This window comes from Canis lupus, chromosome 14 (assembly GCF_048164855.1).
Source record: "Canis lupus baileyi chromosome 14, mCanLup2.hap1, whole genome shotgun sequence".
In the NCBI taxonomy this organism is placed as follows: Eukaryota; Metazoa; Chordata; class Mammalia; order Carnivora; family Canidae; genus Canis; species Canis lupus.
The window spans coordinates 45,475,027-45,487,699 of NC_132851.1; the positions used below are offsets into that span (position 1 = coordinate 45,475,027).

A 12,673-nucleotide genomic window follows, 5' to 3' on the forward strand; every position below is an offset into this window, starting at 1 on the left:
CCGGCTCCTGCTCCTAGTGGCCCAGGCTTGCGTTCTGATCCTGCGGCTGAAGGGGAAGGGAAGGTTCTCCGTCCGCCCTCGGGAAGTTGTCCTAACGAGTGTATTCATTCGCACCAAGTTTAGGTTCAGTGATGCTCTACACTTAAAAACAAAAAAATCAGTTATGTTGGTTTGAGGACTGTGTAGTTAATACAGTGTAGTCATTTGCCCCCCGGTTGCGACCGATGTGGCCCCCCAGCCCTGGAAGCCCCGAAGGGCCGGTGGCCTCGCTCCTGAGCACGAGCAGGGTCGACAGGTGCATCCCTCGGCCTGCGCCTTCGCTGTAAGCAGCCGGGGAGGGAAGCAGCTGCAGACGCCGCGGAGCCAGTGGCCCGTCCTCCTCCCAGGCAGGCCCGGGGGGAAGGGGGGGCGCAGTGGGGGTGCACGAGGGGGATCAGTGCTGGTCCCCTCCTGTCTCTCCCGGGGACTGGGACGGCGTGGCCAGTCCCGCCCTCCGTGGCAACGGGAGTCCGGCAGCGAGCAGCCAGGTGCCCAGCGAGCCCAGCGCGGCCGGAGGAAGGCTCGGGGGTGCACGTGCCCCTGCAATCCCGCGCCGGGCGTGCAGCTGCCTCCCCTCTGCTGCTGGAAGGTGGGGGACGGCGGCCTCGGCCGCCCCCGGCAGGGCAGACGTGAGCTGGGCCACCCGGGCCACCGCGTGCCTCCCCCCACCCCCAGGGGTGAGAAGACAACGGGGCCGTGCCGGTGCATGTGGGTTTGGGGAGGCTGTGCCCACGGGGATGCAAGGACCCCGGGGCGCTTGCGGCTGAGCTGGAGGCTGTGCCCACGGCGATGCAAGGATCTCGAGGCGGGGGGCGAGGGCGGGGCCAGCCAGGAACCCGCCATTGTCCCCGGCGACACTGCTGCGGAGGCTGCGGAAAGCTGGGGGTGCCCGAGGCTGCGGAAGGCTGGGGGGGCACGAGGCTGCGGAAAGCTGGGGGTGCCCGAGGCTGCGGAAAGCTGGGGGTGCCCGAGGCTGCGGAAAGCTGGGGGTGCCCGAGGCTGCGGAAGGCTGGGGGGGCACGAGGCTGCGGAAGGCTGGCGGGGGCACGAGCACGGCGTCACGCGCACGCACCCGCGATCTCCGCCGCTTTTAGGAGAAGCTGTGGACTGCGTGGGAGACACGGAGGCAGGGCCTAGCTCTCGCTTGCACCCGCATTTCCCCGACGGGGAGCCTGGCGCGGGTCCAGCTGCACCGTGAAGCGGCGCCCTGCACGCGTGCCCGCAGGCCCGACTGCACGGCCTCCAGGCCAGGCCGCGAGGGGCCGAAACACTCCGGCGGCCTGGCACGGACTCAGACCCACGCGATTTACAGATGCCTGCGAGCCTGTACCGCAGTTACCCGGCACAGCTCAGTAAAATGTTAGCTTTGCGTGACTCCTGTGCCGTGAGGGGCACCCTGTGCTTCCCTGGCTGCCCCTCAATTCCAGTAACTTGTTTATTTAGGGAGATTCCGTAATAATGTGACTTAATGATGCATACGGTCCAGATCAAGGGAAGCAATTATACAAGGTCTTTGGAGGGTTTTTGTTTTGTTTTGTTTTGTTTTTGGTTTGGTTTTTAGTATGCTGTGTCCTCTGCCTAGAATATTATTCACAATAAAGACTCAAAAGTTGGGCACAAACCCTCCAGATTACTTAGTGAAAACCTTTTATTTATAGACGAAGTAATAGGCTTAATAACAAAGCCAGGATGCAACCCAGGTTTCAGCTGGCAATCTGCTGTTCTTGCGCCCATCCCTCAAGGCCCGGGACCAGCCGCACCTCCTTCAGGAAGCCTTCCTTGACCCCCAGACTCCCACGAGCCCCTCGTCATGGTCCACGCCGTGGGCTTAACATTGGTTAAAAACTCTTGTCATTCCCAAGATTACATCTGACTCCTGTATCTCCGAGATTATTATCTCAGGGACAAAATCCATGCTCCAGGACTCTCTTGGCTGAAGCGTCACAGTGTCAAGCCGAATTACGTGCACCACGATTATCTTCTAAGGACCTTGTCCCCTTTCCAGAGCTTTCAGCACTGTGCGCCTGGTCACTTCAACCCAGCCATCCACTTTCATAGGCGTGACTTTTCATTCATGTGCACACACGCACACCTGGAGACCTAGCACCGTGCCTGGCACATAGTAAGCACTCAGTATCGTTTGCTGAGAGACAGGAAGTTTTGTTTTGTTGTTTTTTTTTTTTTTAAGATTTTATTTACTCATTCATGAGACCTAGAGAGAGAGAGGCAGAAACACAGGCAGAGAAGCAGGGACCCCGACGTGGGACTCGATCCCGGGACCCCAGGATCAGGCCCGGGGAGGAAGGCAGCCCTAAACCGCTGAGCCACCCACCCGGGCTGCCCAGGAGCTGGTGTTTGAAGTCGCCAGAATCAGGGCAGGTACACAGGTTGACGCAGGAAGGAGGACTTCAGCTGAGCCTCAAAGGAAGTACCTTAACGTGCAAACAGGAGGGAAGTTATACTGAAGGCAAAGAACGTCCTGCTGGTGACCCCAAGCCGAGCACTTGGTTCACTGGCACGCAGGCCACTTGCTTAAGCTCTGGGGGCCTCTGTTTCCCTACCTGCTGACCCAGGGTGACGTCAGCTATTTCAGTGTCGCTAGAAGCAGCACCGGGGCTCAGTCGTGTAGTAAGACCCAGGAACCCCAGCGTCCCTGCATATTAATTCCTGAATAAAGAGGCAGGTAGGCGTGCAGGGGAGGCGACAGCGGGCGCTCCGCGGGTGCCCCGGCTGGAGCCAGCGCTTGCGGGTGGCAGGGGAGCCCCCGGCCCGGTCCCCCGGCTCTCCAGCCGCCTCTAAGCCGAGGGTCAGCAGCTTCCTTCTGCGGGGGGAGCCAAAGCCTGCGAGGTGGTTCTTTCTCGGGGGGGGGGGGGGGGGCGGGAGCACGAAAGCCTGGGCCCCAGGTGCCCCGGGCGCGATCCGGGCACAGCAGCGGCGGGAGCCTGAGGCCGGGGCGCGGGGCGGGAGGGGCGCGCTCCACGGAGCTGCTCTCGGCGCTGGCCCGCGAGGACTTCATGCCCGTGCCGAGTTCCAAGCGCAGGTGGGCGCAGCGGGGATGACCCCCGGGAGGTCTGCGGTCGGCCCGGGCTGGGGCGCAGCCGGGAGTAGGGGTGCACACGCGAAGGTCACCCCGCTTGACCCCTGACCCTACTGCAGGCAGGGTGGCCTGGGGGGCGCGGGGTCCTCGGGAGCGGCCCCCGCGGGCCTGTTCATGCCGCGCGGCGAAGCGAGTGGGCCTCGGCCCCCGGCAGCAGCGGGACCCAGGTGACGGCGGCCCCACTGGCGGGCACCGGGCGGCCCTCAGTTGTCACCGGGCGGTCCCCAGCGGTCACCGGGCGGCCCCCGCCCCCGCAGCAGTGGAACCCAAGCAGTGGCGTCCCTGCCAGCAGTCACGGGGCGGGGCGGCGTCAGTGGGAACAGGGCCGGGCACCCTGTTAACTGAGCCGATGGCACGGCCGCGGGTTCCCGGTGAGCCTGTGCTTGGAAGTGTGTGCGAACCGGAGGGCGCAGGACACGGAAAGGGTGGAACCCCGGGGGCGCCCGGGGGTCGGCAGTGGGGCGGCTGCCTTGGCCCAGGGCGTGACCCGGGGTCCCGGGATCCAGTCCCACGTCGGGCTCCCTACGTGGAGCCTGCCTCCCCCCTGCCTGTGTCTCTGCCTCTCTCCGAGTTTCTCACAATAAATAAAATCTTAAAATTTTTTTTCAAAAGTAATGAACTCTGAAGGTGAAATTATAAATTTCTCTTATTTTTTGTTTGCTGTTTGTAGTTCTCCATCCTTCCATGTGCCACTTTTGTAACAAGCACCAGTGCCCTATTTAGAAGTGATCTGTTTACATGAGTAGACACACCTAGAACCATGTGCGGGTGATAGGAGATCAGACGGGGGGGCTAGGCAGCCGCTGGGGAGGCGGTAGGTGCTGGGAGACACGGCCGACTGGTAAGTGGTGGACAGACAGACGGGTGTAGGCGGCCGCGACAGAGGCATTAGACGAACAGGTGATGGATTAAATAGGTGGAGGGTAGCCAGGTGATGGCTTGGACGGATGGACGGACGGACGGACAGGCAGCTGTAGACCGTGATGGCTTGGACGGACAGACGGACAGGCAGCTGTAGACCGTGATGGCTTGGACGGACGGACGGACAGGCAGCTGTAGACCGTGATGGCTTGGACGGACGGACGGACAGGCAGCTGTAGACCGTGATGGATTAGACGGACCGACCAAGGTGGGTGATGAGTCAGAGAGGCCGCGGCAGGAGGTGGTCAGACAGGCCGCAGCGGGAAGCGGTCAGACGGGCAGACGGGGGACGGGCCGCGGTGGGAGGCGGGCGGATGGGGACGGGCCGCGAGGCCAGGTGGAGTCCGGCGGCGGGTCGGGGCGGCGGCCTGACGTGTCCCTCTCCCTCAGGTGGACGCGCACGGCAACATCCTGCTGAGCGCCCTGGAGCTGCGGACCGAGGCGAGCGGCTCCGAGGTGCTGACGGGCGCCAGCGAGCCCCAGGCGGCCGGCGTGTTCGCCTTCGACAGCGCCAGCGTCCAGTTCCGCCGGCCGCTCAGCAGCCGCGACGCCTACGGCCGCGCCCCCGACCGGCTGGGCGCGCACGGCAAGGGCCGCATCCGGCGGCGGGCGTCGCAGCTCAAGGTCAAGATCCCCGACCTGACGGACGTGAACTCCATAGACAAGTGGTCCCGAATGTTCTTCCCCATCACCTTCTCCCTCTTTAACGTCGTCTACTGGCTTTACTATGTCCACTGAGGGGCGGCCCGGCGGCCCGGGTCACGCGCGCCCGCGCCTTGCCCCGACCCACGGCCGCCGCCGCCGCCGCGCCGCTGCCTCCCGAGGTAAGACGTTCGGCCGCCCGCCCGGGTGAGGTCTCGCTGTCCATTGTGTCCCCGCACCACGTGTACTTCCGGCAACAAGACGCGCGCACGCACACGCACACACGCACGCACGCACACGCACACTCCGTGTTTCCCCGTCTGCCGCGGTCCGGCCCGGCGCCCGTAGAGCCGTCGCCGCCATGTCCCCGCCGACCCGGGCGCCGCCGGACAGCCGAGGCGCGCACCCCTGGGCCGCCCTTCCCACCCGCCCCGGAGCCTCTTCCTGGACTTTTTAAAACCAGAGTGAGAAGCAGCAGCGGCCGCCCCCCGCCCCCGCGCCCCGGGCGGGCCTCCGCCTCCTGGGAAACTGTGACGCTCTCGTGCTGCCAAAAACACCCCAATTGCCAGGATCTCAAAAGAAAAAAAAAAAAACCACCACAAAGCCATTGACAAGGTCCAGGTTTCCAGGAAGAAGGGGGCGAAGGGGAGCCTAGGCCGCGGCGGAAGGCGCCGTGCAGGCCGCGGGGCCCGGTGGGGGCCGGTGGGGGCCCGGCCTCGCGGGGGCGCCTGCAGGCCGTCACCCGGCCGCACCCCTCCGCTGCGTCCCTGAGGGACCCCAAGCTGCTGTCAGACTCGCAGGCGGATGTGCGACGGACGCTAGGATCCGGCCGGGGGACCACGGCGAAGGCGGCGGCGAGCACTTCGGCCTGGAAAACAAGTTGCCCTTCCTTCGCGCGGGGGCACCGCGCCGCCCCCGAGGCCGCCGCAGCCTGGTCAGGTGGCCTCGCGGGGAGCACCTCAGGGCGGCGGGCCCGGGCGCCGCGTCCCACGGTGCGAGGCGGAGGCTTCGGCGCACGCGCACGCGCCGCCCCCGCAACCTGAGGCCAGGCTTCCGTTACGAAGGAACGCTCCCAGCAGGACGGCCCCCGTGACGACGACGGTGACACGTCCCTGGGCCCTCCGACAGCTCCGGCAGCGCGGCCGCGTGGGCACCTCGGGGCACCGTCGCGGCGGCTCCGCCCTCTCCCGCCCGCGGGGCAGCCCCGTGGTCCCGACGCCCTCAGCGCCCTGCACCGCCTCTCCCCGCGTCCCCCCGTCCCCCCCCCGCAGGTGAGAGTCACCCCTTTCACGTCGTGAAAGCCTCCTTATTCTTTTTCAGCCCGAGTCGCTAAGAATTGCACGTGTTCCCTGGCAAGGTTAAGGGAAACCCTCAAACGACCAAGCAGTGAGGGAGGCGAGGTGTTCAGGACCCGAGCCCCGGATGCTAAATAAGGACTGAGGTAAAACTAAGGGGGACCGCATGGCCTGGTGACCCCGCCGCCCCCGAGGCCCTGCCGGGCTCGGTGGGTGCCGTGACATCAGCTGCCAGACGTTGCGGTCTTAACTGGAAAGAGAAGGCCCGATTCCCGCTGATGACCCCAAGGGGAGAGAGCTCCGAGATCCTCTTTCTAGAAGACAGAACCCCGAATAAATGGTTATGGCTCCAGACAATATGCTTGAGTAAGAACAAAGACTGTGCTTCTGCGGAAATGACCTCAATGGCTTCGTAAGAAATTAGTAGGTTATGGGGACCAAATTGTCATCTAGGGTTTTTCAGTTGCACAATCACAGTTCTCTGGTCAAGAAACTCTCCAGCCTCTGGGGGACGAAGGGATCCACTTTGAAACCGACTAGTCCTTGGCGGGGGAAGATGCTTCGCCAGCGTGAAATGCCCAGAAATAACGGGATGTCACCATCCCAGTGACCACCCAGGAGCCACTGTGCATTTTACACACTGGAAGGGAGACTCGGCTGACGCCCAACAGGAAGGAATCACGCTGCTGTCAAAGCTCTTTAAAAAGCTTTTAAGGATGAAATGCTCAATTCGAAAGGAAGTATCTATGATCTATGTTCCTTATTAAAATAATTTTTTTATTCATCTGTTTAGATCATTCTCCTTGAAAAAGATGGAGGTAATTACTTTTATTATTTTTTTATCTTGCCTTAAAAGTCTAGGAATTGGATGCTTATAGTTTGGAGGTAAAGCTTCTCTGAGAAAAATAGGACGTTTTGAATTCTGCTATCTTGACCTTTGCTAAAATAAGAAACTAGAAAGCCTACGTCTACCACCAGGCACAAGATGAGGTCACCATATGTCCCCCTGGGCTGTGCGGGGGGTCACAGCCACAGGATTGGGCAAACCTTATTAAATAGCTTTGATTTTAGAGGCCATGGTAGCCTGAACAATGGAGACGCTGACGTATCTCTGGTCAAGGACCTCTGTCCCCACTTCCTTCTTCTGGACACCTCCCAGTCCCCCCACCCCCACCCTCATGCTCCCTCCAGTGCCTGGGGAAAAAAAAAAAATCCCTTCCTTCTCCACCTCTCTCCCTCACCTTGCTCGAAATGATGTACCTGAAAGTTGCTAGACGTTCCTAAGTGCTCTCAAAGTGGCCCCCATCCCTGGAGGCTTCCCGCCGGGACACGATCGAGGGGTCACCATCCAGCTATAACCGGGTGGGGTCATTTTGCCATGAAAATAGCCATACTCTCTTGTATTCCTGAAGGGGTGGCACAGGCACCAAATTGCGCGGACTCGCTCCCCCCCCCCCGGGGGGACCCCGTGTTCACAGGTCATCAACTGTCACATAAACTGTGTCATAGATGTAACCTGTGCGGGCCCAGCAGGAATCCCATCTGTCACTTGACAATGATGACTACATCCTCATTTTTCCCACTCATGTTCCTTAGCGTAGACTGTCAGAGGTCACGTGTGTTACACGTACCGGCTTTGTGAGGCAAACCCAGGCAAAGACACGTTTCGGCTGAAGTTATCCGGGATTATTGCCTGCAGCGTCTATGTTGCCAAACAGAAGCAGCAGACTGGTTGGTGATGCTGCTGACTAAGCGATGCATGTTTTCACATCACCTGTGCCATCTCTGTTGCACATGATACACAATGAAAGATCTTGAACATGCCAAGTGGAGAAAACTGTGGTGCGGAGAATAAAGTTTGGTTTGTGGATCCAAGGATAGGCTTTCCTTAGGCAAACGTTCTGTCTGATACACAAATGCTGACTAAATCCCATCCTTCCAAAACCAGTGACTCCTTTATAAATACTTAGGAAAGAGCTCAACTGAAACTTGCCAAGTCAAACAAAATATATTTACAACGCCAGAAGGGAATGACCTCCAAGATTTCTTACATGGACAATTTGGAATAGTATCTCACCAAAGGATGATGTGCCACTTTTTGGTTTTGTTTTGTTTTTCCCCAAAAAACAAAATGTAATCCTATATCCCAGGAGGGCAAAAAGGAATGTGTGAGCATTTGTTCGTGTGGGTTCGATCAGCGATTCCTGGGATGAGAAAGACAGAACAATGAGCCAACATCTCCGTTTTCTTGAAAGCAAAGGTCCCCTCATTAACGAAATGTAGACTACTGTGTAAACTTCCTTGTAAATTCTGTACATAGTTCTGGCTTGTTCCCTGTTGCGTGGTGGTCCTGGGTGTCAGGGGTGTCTGGCCAATCTGAGCACTGTAAATAGCGGACGCTTACAAGGCACTTGCTTTCATCCACGGGGTGAAGCAACTAGCGACTTGGGCCAGCCAGACCCTTCTAGCTCTTGCTCTTTCTCTGCCATTTTGTGTGTGCAGCTGTGTACGCTGCCAGGTGTCCGTGCCCCCCCCCCGTTCCCCCCCCAGGGAAAAAGACAGCAGCCGCCCAGCAGGTGCTCTCCTGTGGGGCCCAGGAACGACCCACCCGCAGAGACGGGGACTGCAGCCACCTGCTCCTGGAACCGTGTCATGAAAACTAGACGTGCTTTGGTCAGGCATTCGTGGCTGTGCATATATCAGGATCCCGAAGAGTCCACGCTGTCGAGGGGTCAGGAACGAAAGACACGTTTGAAATCCACAGGTCATCCGAAGCTTCATTCACACCAGTAGCTTTAGTTTCTAACTTCTTTTTCCTTCCACAACGTTTCCCAGAACGTTTACTATAAAGAACAGAGGTGAATGGATAGGTTTGATCAGGGTCCACACACAGTCAAAGGGCCCAGTGAGGGGAAGGAGCAAAGGAAGAGACAAGTGACACTGAAATACCACCTGGCTGGCCCGTCCCTCAAAGATGCAGAGGTAACTGTGTCGCTGTTTCTAAATGGGAAAGAGAAGTATTGGGAATTAAAGCAAGTGCTTGTCAACTGGGGGCCCGAGATGTGTTTGTCGTGTGCTAGTTAAACGTAGAATCCAGTGATTAAATATTTTCACATATATTTCTCCCAAGTCCTGGTAATTCTTGAAAAAGACTTCAGAGTGGTGGGATATTCAGCCGTAAGATGTATTTTCTTGCCAGCTGGTAGTCCCAGAGAAGGTGACGGTGTCCGCAGAAATCCAGAATATCTTAGCAAGCTGGGACACCGATTGGTCTCTAGGTAACATTCTAGAAGGCACCACGTCTTCCTTGGAGTGAAGCACTTAGCAAGGTAGACCCTTTTTGTGCCAGGATTTTACGTACCCAGAGAATCCTTTTGGCTCCCAAACATGCTAGCTAGTGTCCACTGATAATCAAACAAGACAGATGCCCTGTAGGAACTAACCGGGTCAGTCAGTTTCTAGATCCAGAATCCACTGAGCTTTGACTTGGATCATGGTCTGTCTACGTAACTGAAACCAACTAAACTGACAGAAGCTTAATTGCTAAAGGTGGTAACTTCACGAGCAACATTTGAAGGGAAACCCTTTTTAATAGAAGTCGTGCAAGCCCCAAAAATACTAAGTTCCCAGAAGGGTAAGGATAAAGGGTCTTTGAGTCTGTTCTTACTTCTCTGGCAGCAGGAATTTCCTTAACTGAGCTGACGAGGTCCAACAGGTGTTCGTTTTGTTTTGCTTTTTTTCATCCAAAAGTCTTTGGTGCACCAAGGGGCTCCTCACATCAGTCCTGACTGGCCCCCGGCTGCCTGGCATATCCTGAGGCAACCAGCACTCCTCACAGAGATTTCAGTAGGAATTGGGTGTGGGGAGAAAACCTCTATTTTCGAACCAGTTGGAAGGAAAACCATTTTCATGTTCGACGCTGCCTGCATATCCTGTCCTGAAGACAACAGAAAAATAGATCCGTAAAAGAGAGGCCAAATAACACGATGCCTTTGCCTTAGGTACACAGGGTCACAGATTCACTAGCTTAGAACCGCTCCCCTTAGAAGCCAAAGGATGAATAAGAGCCATCGGTCGGATTGCCATCTGGCTTTCACCCCTCCCTGGTTCCCTTTTGAAGAGAAACAGAAAAGGGGGAACGTTTTCCAATGTGACTTTTTTATAGGTGAAAATCGTTAAAAACATGATACGTGTGTGCACTGTGCAGGTTTGGCCGTGTAAAGTAGATTACCTCTCTCGTGTTCATTCCTTCTCGGAACTGTATGCCATCCTGCCTCATGCCTTAACCCAGTGAAATCAATTCATTTTTTCCTCTTTCTCATTCCAAACCTCCTGAATTCTCTTGCCCAAACACAGCTGAAAGCTTCAGCTTCTTTGAACTTACTGTGTCTTCTTCAACTAACAAAAACAATGAATTTTAATAATCTCCCCAAATTCCTATTCCGATTGCCTTTAAAAGGTCTTGGGAGGTTACTTTGTGTAATCATGGTAGCCTCCTCTGCACCGCCGTGGGTTGTTTTTCTTTTCTGCTTTTTCTGTCCTTTATGTAAAGAGTACATGTTTACATAAACCTTGTCTCCTTCAATGATTTAAAATAAAGTGGAAATAAAAAATCGTTAGCTCAAGCCTGGGCAAGTTCACATTATCTACACCAAAGTGTGAGGACATGAACGCCCCCTTACATTCTGGTTTGCAGTAAGGTGAGGTCACACTGTATCAGCTCTTTTCTATCAAACTCATTTACTCCCGCCTTCCTCCAGCCTGACTTGTACACCTTTTAAAAACTAAAAACAAACAAACAAAAAACCTATTACTATTCTTTCCAGAATGGTTTCTTATCCGCGTGATACACCACTGGTTACAGACCATCCTCTAGGAAGTGGACCACTTTCTACTTCACTGTCTTATTCCTGCTACAGATTCCACTTGTGTGCCTCGCCCACCAGCCCCCCCCTTAGCCCCTGGCAGACATAAAATGTAGTTTGTAAGGCAAGTCCTAACGCAAACTTGTCCAAATTGCCCCTATGACGTATGTAGAACATCTTTTTCTCTCCAAACAGCATTTCTATGCTCAGAGAACAGAGTTCTCTTAACGCACACCAAGCAGCGGGCAGGCTAACTTTAAAAAGTTCCAAGGACATGAGCGGCCTGGCCGAGAGCAGGGCCTTGCCCTGGAGCTCTGCCTGCACGCCTGAGCCTTCAAGTTGCCCCTGCCGCTGCCCACTTGCTCTGCTCGGACCTGCCGCCAGACAGCTTCCAAGGTCCCTCCCAAATTTCCACCAGTTGGCAACCAAGCTCCCAGCTACATTTCAAAGGGAATTTTAGAGACGTCTGTTTGTGCAGGAAGTTATTAGGGAGATATGGGAGCACTGTACCCCCGCTAACATAGCCCCATAAAGGTAGTGATGTTCCTTGTTGTAAATCTCTGGGAGAGGGTCCCCCGGGTAGACCATCTGGTGCCCAGTGAATCGAAGTCAGTACCTGTTCAAATTCCTTTAAAAATACATTGAAATTAAAATATCAAGACATTTAAAATAAATTCGTAAGCAAATGGCAAAAATAAATCATTTTACAGTCTTAGCAACGGTCTGTCCTACAGTGTCTCCCCCTGAGGGCACTGGGGTCTCAGATCCGTGTGCTCTCTAGTTCTAGATCTCTGCAGGGTCTGGATCCTCAGGCCATTCTCTGCACTGCAGCCCTGAGCGCCTTGGGGAGTGGAGAGGCCTAGGTGGGGGCAGCATCTGAGCCAACACGCTGGGCAGTGCCCTGCACGGTTCCCCCGGCGCTGGCCCCGTCCCAGTCCCCATCCCATGGGGGGAGCAGCAGGTGGAGGCCGAGCGGCCCTCCACATCACTGGGAAAGACCCCAGGCCTCGGCCCAGGAACCGGTACCTGCACTCCCCACCCTGCCGTTCGAGCATGGCCCCTTCCCCAGCCCACCGGCTCCATCTGTCTGCTGCGTCAGGCTCACCCCGGACAGACGGACAGCTCACAGTCTTGGGTTGAGATGAGCATTTCTGGCGCTTCATGTTTCTGAGGCAAGCACACGCATCCCTGAAACCCATCCCCAAGGAGATTCCTGCACACCCACGTTCTCCCCTTTTTTCCTCTTTTAAAAGATACCTTCCAACTCTAAACCTCCACGATTCTCCTGAGAGACCCCTGACGGTCAGAACTGGCAGGAGAATGCCGAAGAAATCCCCCCTTTCCCTTGTAGGCCCGTCTATGAAGGAGATGGCCTTTTTTATGGTAAAGTCAGCCTCCTGTCCACCCGTTGACCTCGTGCACCCGGTATATGACCACTGCCCCAGCAGTGCACCTGCACCCATCTGCACGTAGAGTCACACTCTTCTTCAAGTCATGAGCTCATAGCTTTCCTTTTCAGGTTTCTCAGGTTTCTCATCATGCTCTATACCTTGCAACAGGGTCATATCTAATGTCATCTTTTTAAAAACAGAGGAAGCACTCCTAGGTCTTCAAATTCTCACCAAATTGAAAAGAATATTTACTCAGATATATAACCATGAGGGCTCATCCAGGTACAAGTAACAAAAATGCAACTAAAAGTAACTTCACAATCAAAATGACAGCTCCTGTGGCCTAAGTGCGGAAGTAGGGTGGCTTGATTATTTCAAGGCTTGATTATTTCAAGAGCACAGTGAGGTGTTCCAGGATCCAGG

General features: G+C 56.3%; 1 protein-coding gene across 3 annotated transcripts in view; it reads left to right on the top strand.

Moving 5' to 3' along the window:
• Positions 1-10,619, top strand: part of GABRB1 (gamma-aminobutyric acid type A receptor subunit beta1) — a 362,570-nt gene extending 351,951 nt beyond the window's left edge. For all 3 annotated transcript variants that reach the window (XM_072774949.1, XM_072774951.1, XM_072774950.1), the window contains 2 exons: positions 4,448-4,881; positions 6,020-10,619. In XM_072774949.1, the coding sequence (XP_072631050.1) occupies positions 4,448-4,795 (348 nt within the window). In that variant the 3' untranslated portion in view covers positions 4,796-4,881; positions 6,020-10,619. The remainder of the gene's footprint in view (positions 1-4,447; positions 4,882-6,019) is intronic.
• Positions 10,620-12,673: the final 2,054 nt, after the last annotated feature.